General features: G+C 47.0%; 1 protein-coding gene across 2 annotated transcripts in view; it reads left to right on the top strand.

Moving 5' to 3' along the window:
• The first annotated feature begins 204 nt into the window (after positions 1 to 204).
• The window catches only part of DTWD2 (DTW domain containing 2), a 686,623-nt gene continuing 673,343 nt past the window's right edge, over positions 205 to 13,484 (top strand). Inside the window, exons 1-2 of one of the 2 annotated variants that reach the window (XM_063964177.1) lie at positions 205 to 352; positions 11,937 to 12,294. In XM_063964177.1, coding sequence (XP_063820247.1) covers positions 11,966 to 12,294 — 329 coding nt within the window. In that variant the 5' untranslated portion in view covers positions 205 to 352; positions 11,937 to 11,965. Of the gene's footprint in view, positions 353 to 398; positions 485 to 11,936; positions 12,295 to 13,484 lie in introns of those variants that run through there. The other variant, XM_063964178.1, reaches the window with a different exon arrangement.

Here is a 13,484-nt window from a genome sequence, read left to right as displayed (position 1 = left end):
GATATCCTCATCGTAGACAAGTGTGAAAATCTGCTGAAGGCTTCTGCTCAACTGAGAAACAGTTACGTACAGTAGGTCACAGAGAAGTGTCAGTTTGATGGAAAGGTATGCCCGCCGGCGCCGAGTTAATTAACGGAAGAAAACGGAGCCAATAAATATCGGATTTGACCTGATTTAAGTCATTTTGAGGAAATTTGTCCCCGCTGCCTTCCTGTAGCTGACGAGGTCACATGACCGGAAGCCTGGAACGCACGAACGAGCCTGGCACTGGCAGAGCTTGTAGTGGGAGAGAGGAGGGACAGGACTGTGCAGTATGCGGAGTGTGCGTTTACCTCAGTATACAGCAGCCTATGTGAGTGTGTGCAGGGGCAGCTCACTACTGTCTGTCTGTATAATGGTTATTATAGTAGGTGCATGTACAGTGAGACCAAAATGTTATACCCCTCATCACCGCCAGACTCCCCAGCATGGCCTCTTACCACAGGTGCTGTGCTCCCAGCTTCCCAGTCAGGTTATAGTCGCGTTTACAGTGGTACCTTGTGCTGGGCTCCTGCTAACTGTAATACTGTATTGTGTAGTGGTATGATTGTGATGGGAAGAGAGAGAGATTCATATTTAACAGGATTGGTTATACTTTATAGAAAGTAAAGCATCCCTGTGGCACTCTAGCATTTGAAGAACTACAAATGCCAGCATCAGGCGTGCTAATTCAACTGGTTTCTTGAGTGATACCTTTTGTGCGGATAGGGATTTCCTATATCCTATTACATTTTCTCTAACGTCCTAGTGGATGCTGGGGACTCCGTCAGGACCATGGGGATTAGCGGCTCCGCAGGAGACAGGGCACAAAAATAAAGCTTTAGGATCAGGTGGTGTGCACTGGCTCCTCCCCCTATGACCCTCCTCCAAGCCTCAGTTAGGTTTTTGTGCCCGTCCGAGCAGGGTGCAATCTAGGTGGCTCTCCTAAAGAGTTGCTTAGAAAAAGTTTTTTAGGTTTTTTATTTTCAGTGAGTCCTGCTGGCAACAGGCTCACTGCATCGAGGGACTTAGGGGAGAGAAGTGAACTCACCTGCGTGCAGGATGGATTGGCTTCTTAGGCTACTGGACACCATTAGCTCCAGAGGGAGTCGGAACACAGGTCTCACCCTGGGGTTCGTCCCGGAGCCGCGCCGCCGACCCCCCTTGCAGATGCCGAAGATGGAAGAGGTCCAGAAGCAGGCGGCAGAAGACTTTTCAGTCTTCCTGAGGTAGCGCACAGCACTGCAGCTGTGCGCCATTGTTGTCAGCACACTTCACACAGCGGTCACGGAGGGTGCAGGGCGTTGGGGGGGGCACCCTGGGCAGCAATGTATTATACCTTTTTATGGCTAAAAATACATCACATATAGCCCTTTGAGGCTATATGGATGTATTTAACCCCTGCCAGATCTCACAGATTCCGGAGAAGAGCCCGCCGAAATAGGGGGCGGGGCTTATTCTCCTCAGCACACAGCGCCATTTTCCTGCTCAGCTCCGCTGTGAGGAAGGCTCCCAGGACTCTCCCCTGCACTGCACTACAGAAACAGGGTAAAACAGAGAGGGGGGGCACTTTTTTTGGCGATATTAATATATTTAAGCTGCTATAAGGATACAACACTTATATAGGGTTGTTCCCATATATATTATAGCGCTTGGGTGTGTGCTGGCAAACTCTCCCTCTGTCTCCCCAAAGGGCTAGTGGGGTCCTGTCTTCAATAGAGCATTCCCGGTGTGTCTGCTGTGTGTCGGTACGTGTGTGTCGACATGTATGAGGACGATGTTGGTGTGGAGGCGGAGCAATTGCCGGTAATGGTGATGTCACCCCATAGGGAGTCGACACCGGAATGGATGGCTTTGTTTATGGAATTACGTGATAATGTCAGCACATTACAAAAATCAGTTGACGACATGAGACGGCCGTCAAACCAGTTGGTACCTGCCCAGGCGTCTCAGACACCGTCAGGGGCTGTAAAACGCCCTTTACCTCAGTCGGTCGATACAGACCCAGACACGGACACTGAATCTAGTGTCGACGGTGAAGAAACAAACGTATTTTCCAGTAGGGCCACACGTTATATGATCACGGCAATGAAGGAGACATTGCATATCTCTGATACTACAAGTACCACAAAAAGGGGTATTATGTGGGGGGTGAAAAAACTACCTGTAGTTTTTCCTGAATCAGAGGAATTGAATGATGTATGTGATGAAGCGTGGGTTAACCCAGATAGAAAAGGGCTAATTTCTAAAAAGTTATTGGCATTATACCCTTTCCCGCCAGAGGTTAGGGCGCGCTGGGAAACACCCCCTAAGGTGGATAAGGCGCTCACACGCTTATCAAAACAAGTGGCGTTACCGTCTCCTGATACGGCCGCCCTCAAGGATCCAGCTGATAGGAGGCTGGAAACTACTCTAAAAAGTATATACACACATACTGGTGTTATACTACGACCAGCCATCGCTTCAGCCTGGATGTGCAGTGCTGGAGTGGTCTGGTCGGATTCCCTGACTGAAAATATTGATACCCTGGATAGGGACAGTATTTTACAGACTTTAGAGCAATTAAAGGATGCTTTTCTTTATATGCGAGATGCTCAGAGGGATATTTGCACTCTGGCATCGAGAGTAAGTGCGATGTCCATATCTGCCAGAAGAAGTTTATGGACACGACAGTGGTCAGGTGATGCGGATTCCAAACGGCATATGGAAGTATTGCCGTATAAAGGGGAGGAATTATTTGGCGTCGGTCTATCGGATTTGGTGGCCACGGCAACTGCCGGGAAATCCACCTTTTTACCTCAGACCCCCTCCCAACAGAAAAAGACACCGTCTTTTCAGCCGCAGTCCTTTCGGTCCTATAAGAACAAGCGGGCAAAAGGACAGTCATATCTGCCCCGAGGCAGAGGAAAGGGTAAGAGAGGGCAGCAAGCAGCTCCTTCCCAGGAACAGAAGCCCTCCGCGGGTTCTGCAAAGCCCTCAGCATGACGCTGGGGCTTTACAAGCGGACTCAGGAGCGGTGGGGGGTCGACTCAAGAATTTCAGCGCGCAGTGGGCTTGCTCACAGGTGGACCCCTGGATCCTGCAGGTAGTATCTCAGGGTTACAGGTTGGAATTCGAGAAGTCTCCCCCTCGCCGGTTCCTAAAGTCTGCTTTGCCAACGTCTCCCTCAGACAGGGCGACGGTATTGGAAGCCATTCACAAGCTGTTTTCTCAGCAGGTGATAGTCAAGGTACCCCTCCTACAACAGGGAAAGGGGTATTACTCCACGCTATTTGTGGTACCGAAGCCGGACGGCTCGGTAAGACCTATTCTAAATCTGAAATCTTTGAACCTGTACATACAAAAATTCAAGTTCAAGATGGAATCACTCAGAGCAGTGATAGCGAATCTGGAAGAAGGGGACTTTATGGTGTCCCTGGACATAAAAGATGCTTACCTGCATGTCCCAATTTGCCCTTCACATCAAGGGTACCTCAGGTTCGTGGTGCAAAACTGTCATTATCAGTTTCAGACGCTGCCGTTTGGATTGTCCACGGCACCTCGGGTCTTTACCAAGGTAATGGCCGAAATGATGATTCTTCTGCGAAGAAGAGGCGTATTAATTATCCCTTACTTGGACGATCTCCTGATAAGGGCAAGGTCCAGAGAACAGCTGGAGGACGGAGTAGCACTAACCCAAGTAGTGCTGCAACAACACGGGTGGATTCTGAATTTCCCAAAATCTCAGTTGACCCCGACAACACGTCTGCTGTTCCTGGGAATGATTCTGGACACGGTTCAGAAAAAGGTGTTTCTTCCGGAGGAGAAAGCCAAGGAGTTATCCGAACTTGTCAGGAACCTCCTAAAACCAGGAAAAGTGTCTGTGCATCAATGCACAAGAGTCCTGGGAAAGATGGTGGCTTCTTACGAAGCAATCCCATTCGGCAGATTCCACGCACGAACTTTTCAGTGGGATCTGCTGGACAAATGGTCCGGATCGCATCTGCAGATGCATCAGCGGATAACCTTATCGCCACGGACAAGGGTGTCTCTTCTGTGGTGGTTACATAGTGCTCATCTGTTAGAAGGCCGCAGATTCGGCATACAGGACTGGGTCCTGGTGACCACGGATGCCAGTCTGAGAGGCTGGGGAGCGGTCACACAGGGAAGAAACTTCCAGGGAGTATGGTCAAGCCTGGAGATGTCTCTTCACATAAATATACTGGAGCTAAGAGCGATTTACAATGCTCTAAGCCTGGCAAAACCCCTGCTTCAGGGTCAGCCGGTGTTGATCCAGTCGGACAACATCACGGCAGTCGCCCACGTAAACAGACAGGGCGGCACAAGAAGCAGGAGAGCAATGGCAGAAGCTGCAAGGATTCTTCGCTGGGCGGAAGATCATGTGATAGCACTGTCAGCAGTGTTCATTCCGGGAGTGGACTACTGGGAAGCAGACTTCCCCAGCAGACACGATCTACACCCTGGAGAGTGGGGACTTCATCCAGAAGTCTTCCACATGATTGTGAACCATTGGGAAAAACCAAAGGTGGATATGATGGCGTCTCGCCTCAACAAAAAACTGAACAGGTATTGCGCCAGGTCAAGAGACCCTCAGGCAATAGCTGTGGACGCTCTGGTAACACCGTGGGTGTTCCAGTCAGTGTATGTGTTTCCTCCTCTGCCTCTCATACACAAAGTACTGAGAATTATACGGCAAAGGGGAGTAAGAACGATACTCGTGGCTCCGGATTGGCCAAGAAGAACTTGGTACCCGGAACTTCAGGAGATGCTCACGGAAAATCCGTGGCCTCTACCTCTAAGACGGGACCTGATTCAGCAGGGACCGTGTCTATTCCAAGACTTACCGCGGCTGCGTTTGACGGCGTGGCGGTTGAACGCCGAATTCTAAGAGAAAAAGGCATTCCGGAAGAGGTCATCCCTACACTGGTTAAAGCCAGGAAGGAGGTGACTGCACAACATTATCACCGCATTTGGAGAAAATATGTTGCGTGGTGCGAGGCCAGGAAGGCCCCCACGGAGGAATTTCAATTGGGTCGATTCCTACATTTCCTGCAAACAGGATTGTTTATGGGCCTCAAGTTGGGGTCCATTAAGGTTCAAATTTCGGCCCTGTCGATTTTCTTCCAGAAAGAATTGGCTTCAGTTCCTGAAGTCCAGACTTTTGTAAAAGGAGTACTACATATACAGCCCCCGGTTGTGCCCCCAGTGGCTCCGTGGGACCTTAATGTAGTTTTGGATTTTCTCAAATCCCATTGGTTTGAGCCACTCAAATCGGCGGATTTGAAATATCTTACATGGAAAGTAACCATGCTACTGGCCCTGGCTTCAGCCAGGAGAGTGTCAGAATTGGCGGCTTTATCGTATAAAAGCCCATATCTGATTTTCCATTCGGACAGGGCAGAACTGCGGACGCGTCCTCATTTTCTGCCTAAGGTGGTGTCAGCGTTTCACCTGAACCAGCCTATTGTGGTGCCTGCGGCTACTAGCGATTTGGAGGATTCCAAGTTGCTGGACGTTGTCAGGGCATTGAAAATATATATTTCAAGGACGGCTGGAGTCAGAAAATCTGACTCGCTGTTTATACTGTATGCACCCAACAAGCTGGGTGCTCCTGCTTCTAAGCAGACGATTGCTCGTTGGATTTGTAGCACAATTCAACTTGCACATTCTGTGGCAGGCCTGCCACAGCCTAAATCTGTCAAGGCCCATTCCACAAGGAAGGTGGGCTCATCCTGGGCGGCTGCCCGAGGGGTCTCGGCATTACAACTCTGCCGAGCAGCTACGTGGTCGGGGGAGAACACGTTTGTAAAATTCTACAAATTTGATACCCTGGCTAAAGAGGACCTGGAATTCTCTCATTCGGTGCTGCAGAGTCATCCGCACTCTCCCGCCCGTTTGGGAGCTTTGGTATAATCCCCATGGTCCTGACGGAGTCCCCAGCATCCACTAGGACGTTAGAGAAAATAAGATTTTACTTACCGATAAATCTATTTCTCGTAGTCCGTAGTGGATGCTGGGCGCCCATCCCAAGTGCGGATTGTCTGCAATACTTGTACATAGTTATTGTTACAAAAAAATCGGGTTGTTCTTGTTGTGAGCCGTCTGTTCAGAGGCTCCTACGTTGTCATACTGTTAACTGGGTTCAGATCACAAGTTGTACGGTGTGATTGGTGTGGCTGGTATGAGTCTTACCCGGGATTCAAAATCCTTCCTTATTGTGTACGCTCGTCCGGGCACAGTATCCTAACTGAGGCTTGGAGGAGGGTCATAGGGGGAGGAGCCAGTGCACACCACCTGATCCTAAAGCTTTATTTTTGTGCCCTGTCTCCTGCGGAGCCGCTAATCCCCATGGTCCTGACGGAGTCCCCAGCATCCACTACGGACTACGAGAAATAGATTTATCGGTAAGTAAAATCTTATTTTTACCTGAATTAACTTGATGCCATAAAGAATGAGTGCAGGTCTCTATGCCCGACACAGCACCATGTGATTTACTGTTGTATATGTAGATTATATCATAACCTTGTATTTTTATATAGATTTTAATTTCTCAGAAATGTTTATATGTTAGGGTTCTAGTATGTTACTCTTTATTGCAAAACACAGCTGTGTGTACAGGTTCTTTATTTATTACCAGTTATTTTTATATAGCGCACACATATTCCGCAGCGCTTTACAGAGAATATTTGCTCATTCACATCAGCCTGCCCCAGTGGAGCTTACAATCTATATTCCCTATCACATGTACACACATACACGCTAGGGTTAATTTTGTTGGGAGCCAATTAACCTACCAGTATATTTTGGATTGTGGGAGGAAACCCACGCCAGTACAGGGAGAATATACAAACTACACACAGTTAGGGCCATTGTGGGAATCGAACCCATAACCTCAGTGCTGTTAGGCAGTAATGCTAACCATTACACCATCTGTACTTTCAATCCATCCTTAAAACTCAAATCGGTGCATCCAGTTGTTGGGAAATGAATGCAGAGAAAGTTATTTTCTTTTTATGTGGTTTGGAACGAACCGGGCACCAAACATCAAACCGTTTTGTTTTGGTGTCGGCAGCAGCTGGATGCACCTTTTTTACAGGAGACTGCTGTTGCATCCTCAAGCTTGTTTTATGTACCAGAGCTGACTGCGTCTGATGGCCGATGGACAACGGTGCTGCAACTCCATCACAATGTCCAGTGTTTCAGCGGGCACCGGTAAAGCATATGCTAGCTATCGCTTTTATGTGCCCAGGCCGGCAGCCGGACAACAGGGGAAGTAGCGGTTCAAGGCCTCCAGAGCTGGAGATGCTCTGGATGTGCTGATTGTGGAAACCGGGCCGCTCGCGTCTTCCGCTAGACCACCAGGACATATCCACTGCTCAAAAAAATAAAGGGAACACTAAAATAACACATCCTAGATCTGAATGAATGAAATATTCTTATTGAATACTTTGTTCTTTACATAGTTGAATGTGCTGACAACAAAATCACACACAAATTATCAATGGAAATCAAATTTATTAACCCATGGAGGTCTGGATTTGGAGTCACCCTCAAAATTAAAGTGGAAAAACACACTACAGGCTGATCCAACTTTGATGTAATGTCCTTAAAACAAGTCAAAATGAGGCTCAGTAGTGTGTGTGGCCTCCACTTGCCTGGATGACCTCCCTACAACGCCTGGGCATGCTCCTGATGAGGTGGCGGATGGTCTCCTGAGGGATCTCCTCCCAGACCTGGACTAAAGCATCCGCCAACTCCTGGACAGTCTCTGGGGCAACGTGGCGTTGGTGGATGGAGCGAGACATGATGTCCCAGATGTGCTCAATTGGATTCAGGTCTGGGGAACGGGCGGGCCAGTCCATAGCATCAATGCCTTCGTCTTGCAGGAACTGCTGACACACTCCAGCCACATGACGTCTAGCATTTTCTTGCATTAGGAGGAACCCAGGGCCAACCGCACCAGCATATGGTCTCACAAGGGGTCTGAGGATCTCATCTCTGTACCTAATGGCAGTCAGGCTACCTCTAGCGAGCACATGGAGGGCTGTGCGGCCCCCCAAAAAATGCCACCCCACACCATTACTGACCCACTGTAAACCGGTCATGCTGGAGGATGTTGCAGGCAGCAGAACGTTCTCCTTGGCGTCTCCAGACTCTGTCACGTCTGTCACATGTGCTCAGTGAGAACCTGCTTTTATCTGTGAAGAGCACAGGGCGCCAGTGGCGATTTTGCCAATCTTGGTGTTCTCTGGCAAATGCCAAACGTTCTGCATGGTGTTGGACTGTAAGCACAACCCTCGCCTGTGGACGTCGGGCCCTCATACCACCCTCATGGAGTCTGTTTCTGATCGTTTGAGTAGACACATGCACATTTGTGGCTTGCTGGAGGTCATTTTGCAGGGCTCTGGCAGTGCTCCTCCTGTTCCTCCTTGCACAAAGGCGGAGGTAGCGGTCCTTCTGCTGGGTTGTTGCCCTCCTACGGCCTCCTCCACGTCTCCTGATGTACTGGCCTGTCTCCTGGTAACGCCTCCATGCTCTGGACACTACGCTGACAGACACAGCAAACCTTCTTGCCACAGCTCGCATTGATGTGCCATCCTGGATGAGCTGCACTACCTGAGCCACTTGTGTGGGTTGTAGACTCCGTCTCATGCTACCACTAGAGTGAAAGCACTGCCAGCTTTCAAAAGTGACCAAAACATCAGCCAGAAAGCATAGGAGCTGAAAAGTGGTCTGTGGTCACCACCTGCAGAACAACTCCTTTATTGGGGGTGTCTTGCTAATTGCCTATAATTTCCACCTGTTGTCTATTCCATTTGCACACCAGCATGTGAAATTGATTGTCAATCAGTGTTGCTTCCTAAGTGGACAGTTTGATTTCACAGAAGTGTGATTGACTTGGAGTTACATTGTGTTGTTTAAGTGTTCCCTTTATTTTTTTGAGCAGTGTATATACTAGCGCAGGGGCGCTTGTAAGATGGTATACCTGGGGGGGGGGGGGGGGGGGGGGGATTGGTTCGGAAACGCCTCTAAAATGGCTGTAAAATGGATATATCTGGCTGAATGCCTGAATTGGGCTAAAATGGGGCATCATCCTTTAGGTCTTTTTGGCCGCAGGGAAAAGCCAAAGGGCAGGCTTTTCCCAATCGACCATAAGGGAAAGTCAAGAACAAAGCAATCTTGGGCTACCAGATGTACGACTTCAGGACCGGATGACAAACCCTCTGCTTGAAAGAACGGGTGGGAGTGGGAGGCTGATTTGTTCACTTTGCAGAGGCCTGGTGTCAGACTACCACAGTCACCTGGGTGAAGGAAGTGGTCTAACACAAATACATTCTCACCTTTCAGAGATGTCCTCCGCAGCACTTTTATTGTACGTTGCCTCCAGCTGATCCTCTCAGTGCTTTGGCTCTGCAACAGGCTGTTCATGCCCTTCTAAAGTCATGGGTTATAATGCCAGTTCTGTCACTTCAATGACGGACAGGGTTTTATGCCACACTATTCCTGGTGCGCAAACCAAATGGCTTTTTTATACACATTCAACCTCAAGGCTCTCGACCTGTCCTAGTGCCCATGTTTCACATGGAATCCCTCCGTTCCATTGTCCTGGCATTGGAACCTGGGGATTTTATGGCTTCCCTGGACATTCAGGACACATACCTGCATGTACCGATCAATGCCATCCCTCAGATTTGCTATTCTACACCAGCATTATTCGTTTCGGGAGCTGCCCTTCTGACTCTTTTTTTTTTTTTTTTTCCACAGATGTTTGTGCATTAACTCTAATAAATACAGTACACGTTTCAGGTACTCTTAAGATATAATAGGGGCAGATGTATTAACCTGGAGAAGTGATAAAACAGTGATAAGCGCAAGTTAGGAGCTGACTGGCTGGTGCGTTATCACCTTGCACTTATCACTGCTTTATCACTTCTTTATCCCTTCTCCAGGTTAATATATCTGCCTTCTAGTGTAATGAGCAATACTGGTGGATATCAGTATTGCCGTTAAAGCTGTTGGTTTAGGGGGTTATTCAGGTTTGTTAGCAAACCAAAAAAGCAAGCAAAAGCTAGGGGTTTAGTGGGTTATATTGTTTCTGTGCAGGGTAAATACTGGCTGCTTTATTTCTACACTGCAATTTAGATTTCAGTTTGAACACATCCCACCCAAATCTAACTGTCTCTGCACATGTTACATCTGCCCCACCTGCAGAGGAACATGGTTTTGGCCAGTTGCTTGCATTTTTGGTTTGCTACCAATCCTGAATAAGGCCCTCAGTTTTGGACTTTGTATGATAACCATATTCCTAGATAATGGCATTTATAGCATATGTAGATAATGACTAATATGAAGATATTGTCCTATTTACAGGGTACATATTCAGTTGTCCATGATCAAAAATCTCAATTTGTATGCAGAGAATATAATTTATACCCCTTTTACACCTAGAAACGCGGTTCGCAGCCGGGAGCCTGACATGGGTGCTACCCGGCTGTGACCCGCGTCAGCCCCCTTTCCTGCTGCAATCACCGACCCTGGCATATTGCTGGGTTGGTGACGGTGGTGAAGTGGTGGGGTCGGCGCTGGGAGATCACATGATCTCCCAGCGCTGCCCTTCCATACACTGTGAACGGGAGTCGGGGCGCGTCGACCCGGCTTCTGTTTACACAGCACAGTTTGCCAGGTTAAGCCCGTGTTCAAACCTGCAAGCTACCCGAGTTGGAATACCAGGTCACTCGACCCGGATTATTCCAACTAGACCCTTTTACACCAGCCAGCAACACGGGCTATGCGCGTTCACGTGCAATAACCCGTGTTATATGCTGGTTATAAGCTGGTTGGTATAAAAGGGGTTATTACACACATAAAACATTAGTTTTATGTGTGTATTGTCATATTTGGAGTATACTGGTATTAGGCTTGTCTTGATACACATCCTTATACGGATAATTCCGATTTTACACTTTTATTGTATATTAAATCTTTTCTTTTTATGTGTATACTTTTAATGCATACAATACTTTTTTCTACATAGAAGCACTCATTATATTATTTTGCCTCATAGAGCAAGGAAAATAGCGCAGTGTAACACCCATTCTTTTTGTCTATATATAACTAGAGGGAGTGTGGATTCCTCTTACTGTTTATCACCGTTGCTACCCTCCTTAGCTTGTGATTAAGCGCAACACCTCTAAACCTTCCTCCACCTGGATTATCTGCCTATGCATTTAAAGACGCACATCTAACTTCCACTCTCAGAGCACGCATTCACTACTTATTTAGATTTAAAAGGAATTATGAGAGGACATTGGGATTGTCTTTATTACGTGTGGTTATATTGTGCGTAGCTCTTTATAACAGTGTTTGGTGAGTGCTTCTGTGCCATGGTGCAAATGGGATCCCAATAAAACTATAGGTTGAGACCCAAAGACCTCCAGCTCTGAGTGCAGAGTTGAAATGGCTGTGTGGCCAACTATATGCTGAAAAATAACCCAAAGAATCCCACCCTCTCCAGACATTTATCTTATTTCAATAATATCAATGTACAACATGAAATGTCCTCCCTGCTTTGCCCACAGATTGATGTCTGCTCTATAATTTGCTAAAAATGCCCAACTTTTCCTATCTGACTGCAAATGCCTGTACGTCTGCAAAGAGCTCAGTCTCGATCATTAAAACCTGCGCTGCTCTGCAGAAGTCTAGGGGCACATGTAGAAATCAGTGCTGATGTTTTGCTCTTTGTAATCAAGTAATTACAGATTTATGGACTATCACCATACAGAGCATTAATGAAATATAATTTTTTACCCAGTGCTACTTGATTGGTACTTATTCAGGTAATCTTCAAGCTCCATGTAAAAATAAACCTACATCTATTTGTAAAGTGACTAATGATATTTTCTAATTCCTCCTTGCAGGAAGCAGGCTGTTTAACTTCAGTGTCTAAATGATGGCATCAGATGCAGCACAAGGCAGTGTATCCAATGAATGTGAAACTGTTCTTCAAGATCCAGCTCCTCCCCATTGTGACTCTTTGATTCACGATGCACATGGCAGCTCTCACTTGCTTGTTTCCATCCAGGATCCAGAATACCAGGAACAGTTAGTGGAACAGCCAAGCAAGGTTCCTATGACAAGGGAAGATGCTTTCAGGGACTCGTACAGCACAGATGAGGCTAGTGGAGCTTTATCAGATGAGGAAGGAGCATTTCGGGGTCTATCTGCCCTTCCTGTGGAGAACAGCATATCCCGGAGGGTCTTGTGTTCACGTTGCAGGTGAGACCATTATTTGATAATAAGTAGTTGTTAGATGTCGTGCATCACATCAGTACAGTGTATGATGATTGAAAGGTGGGTAAAAGCACAGCACAATTGCTAGGCATACAGGAAAGCTGTAATTGCACTTTTTTTTTATTTATTTTTTTACAGTGGATCAGTCATTGGGTGGTATTCAATTCTTTTCTTTTCACCCCCTTTCACACTCATTCTATTCCTGTTGACAGGAGTGGTATAATCATTTTCAGCTCGCTACTCCTGGGGTAACGAGGTGCCCTAACCCTTTCCGCAGCTAAACCTGATTACTATGGATGCAATATGCGCGATAACGGGGATCACTTTAGAAAGGAGATTGGGCGTGAGATATCATTTGAATACCGCCCATTGTGTTTGTGTCTGTAGTTTTTCATGATCAGATGTATTTTGCACATTTATTACTGGACTTGCTCTCAGATTTTTATTTTGTAATGTACTATACAGTACATTTTATATGTATTCTTGTCTTTTGGCAGTATGGCAAACCTGCATCCTTGCTTGTGATTATAGAAATGCTTTACATGGGATAGCTGATTCAATTAGCCCTGTGTTCACATTGATGTAATAGTAACTGGTCTTGTAGTTATTAATATATCCAGCTTATAAAATATCACAACTCATTGTAATCTCTGTATTGCACCCCTAGACAGAGCTGGCCCTAGCCAATATGATGCCCTAGGCAAGATTTTGGCTGGTGCCCCCTAGCACCACCGCTGGTTCCGCCTCTGACCTTGCACCTCTTACCCAGCACCATCACCCCTCATCCATAGCAGTCCTTAGTTTGGGGTTTGTACCCCCTATATTTTAAATAGGAACGGTTTGCACATTTGGCGCACAGCCCAAAAAGGGGTGTTTTTTTTGCTGGCAAGGGGCATGGCCACACAATAGTAACCCCAATTCCAATTACGCCACACAGTACTGCAACTTTATTCACATTTGATCATGCGATAGTGTCCATAATTCATATTACATCCCACAGTAGGATCACTATAACTTATAAACGTTACTCCTCACAATAGAGCCCCTTATTCACATTACATCACACTGAATTGCTCCTTATCCATATTACACCATACCTTATTGCTCTTTATTCACATTAGACGACACAGTAGTGCCATTTCTATACGCAACGCCACATAGTAGAGCACCTTATA

The sequence above is a fragment of the Pseudophryne corroboree genome, chromosome 1, assembly GCF_028390025.1.
Source record: "Pseudophryne corroboree isolate aPseCor3 chromosome 1, aPseCor3.hap2, whole genome shotgun sequence".
Classification (NCBI taxonomy): Eukaryota; Metazoa; Chordata; class Amphibia; order Anura; family Myobatrachidae; genus Pseudophryne; species Pseudophryne corroboree.
The sequence above is the reverse complement of the archived record's forward strand: the minus strand, read 5'-3'. Positions and strand labels throughout refer to the sequence as shown.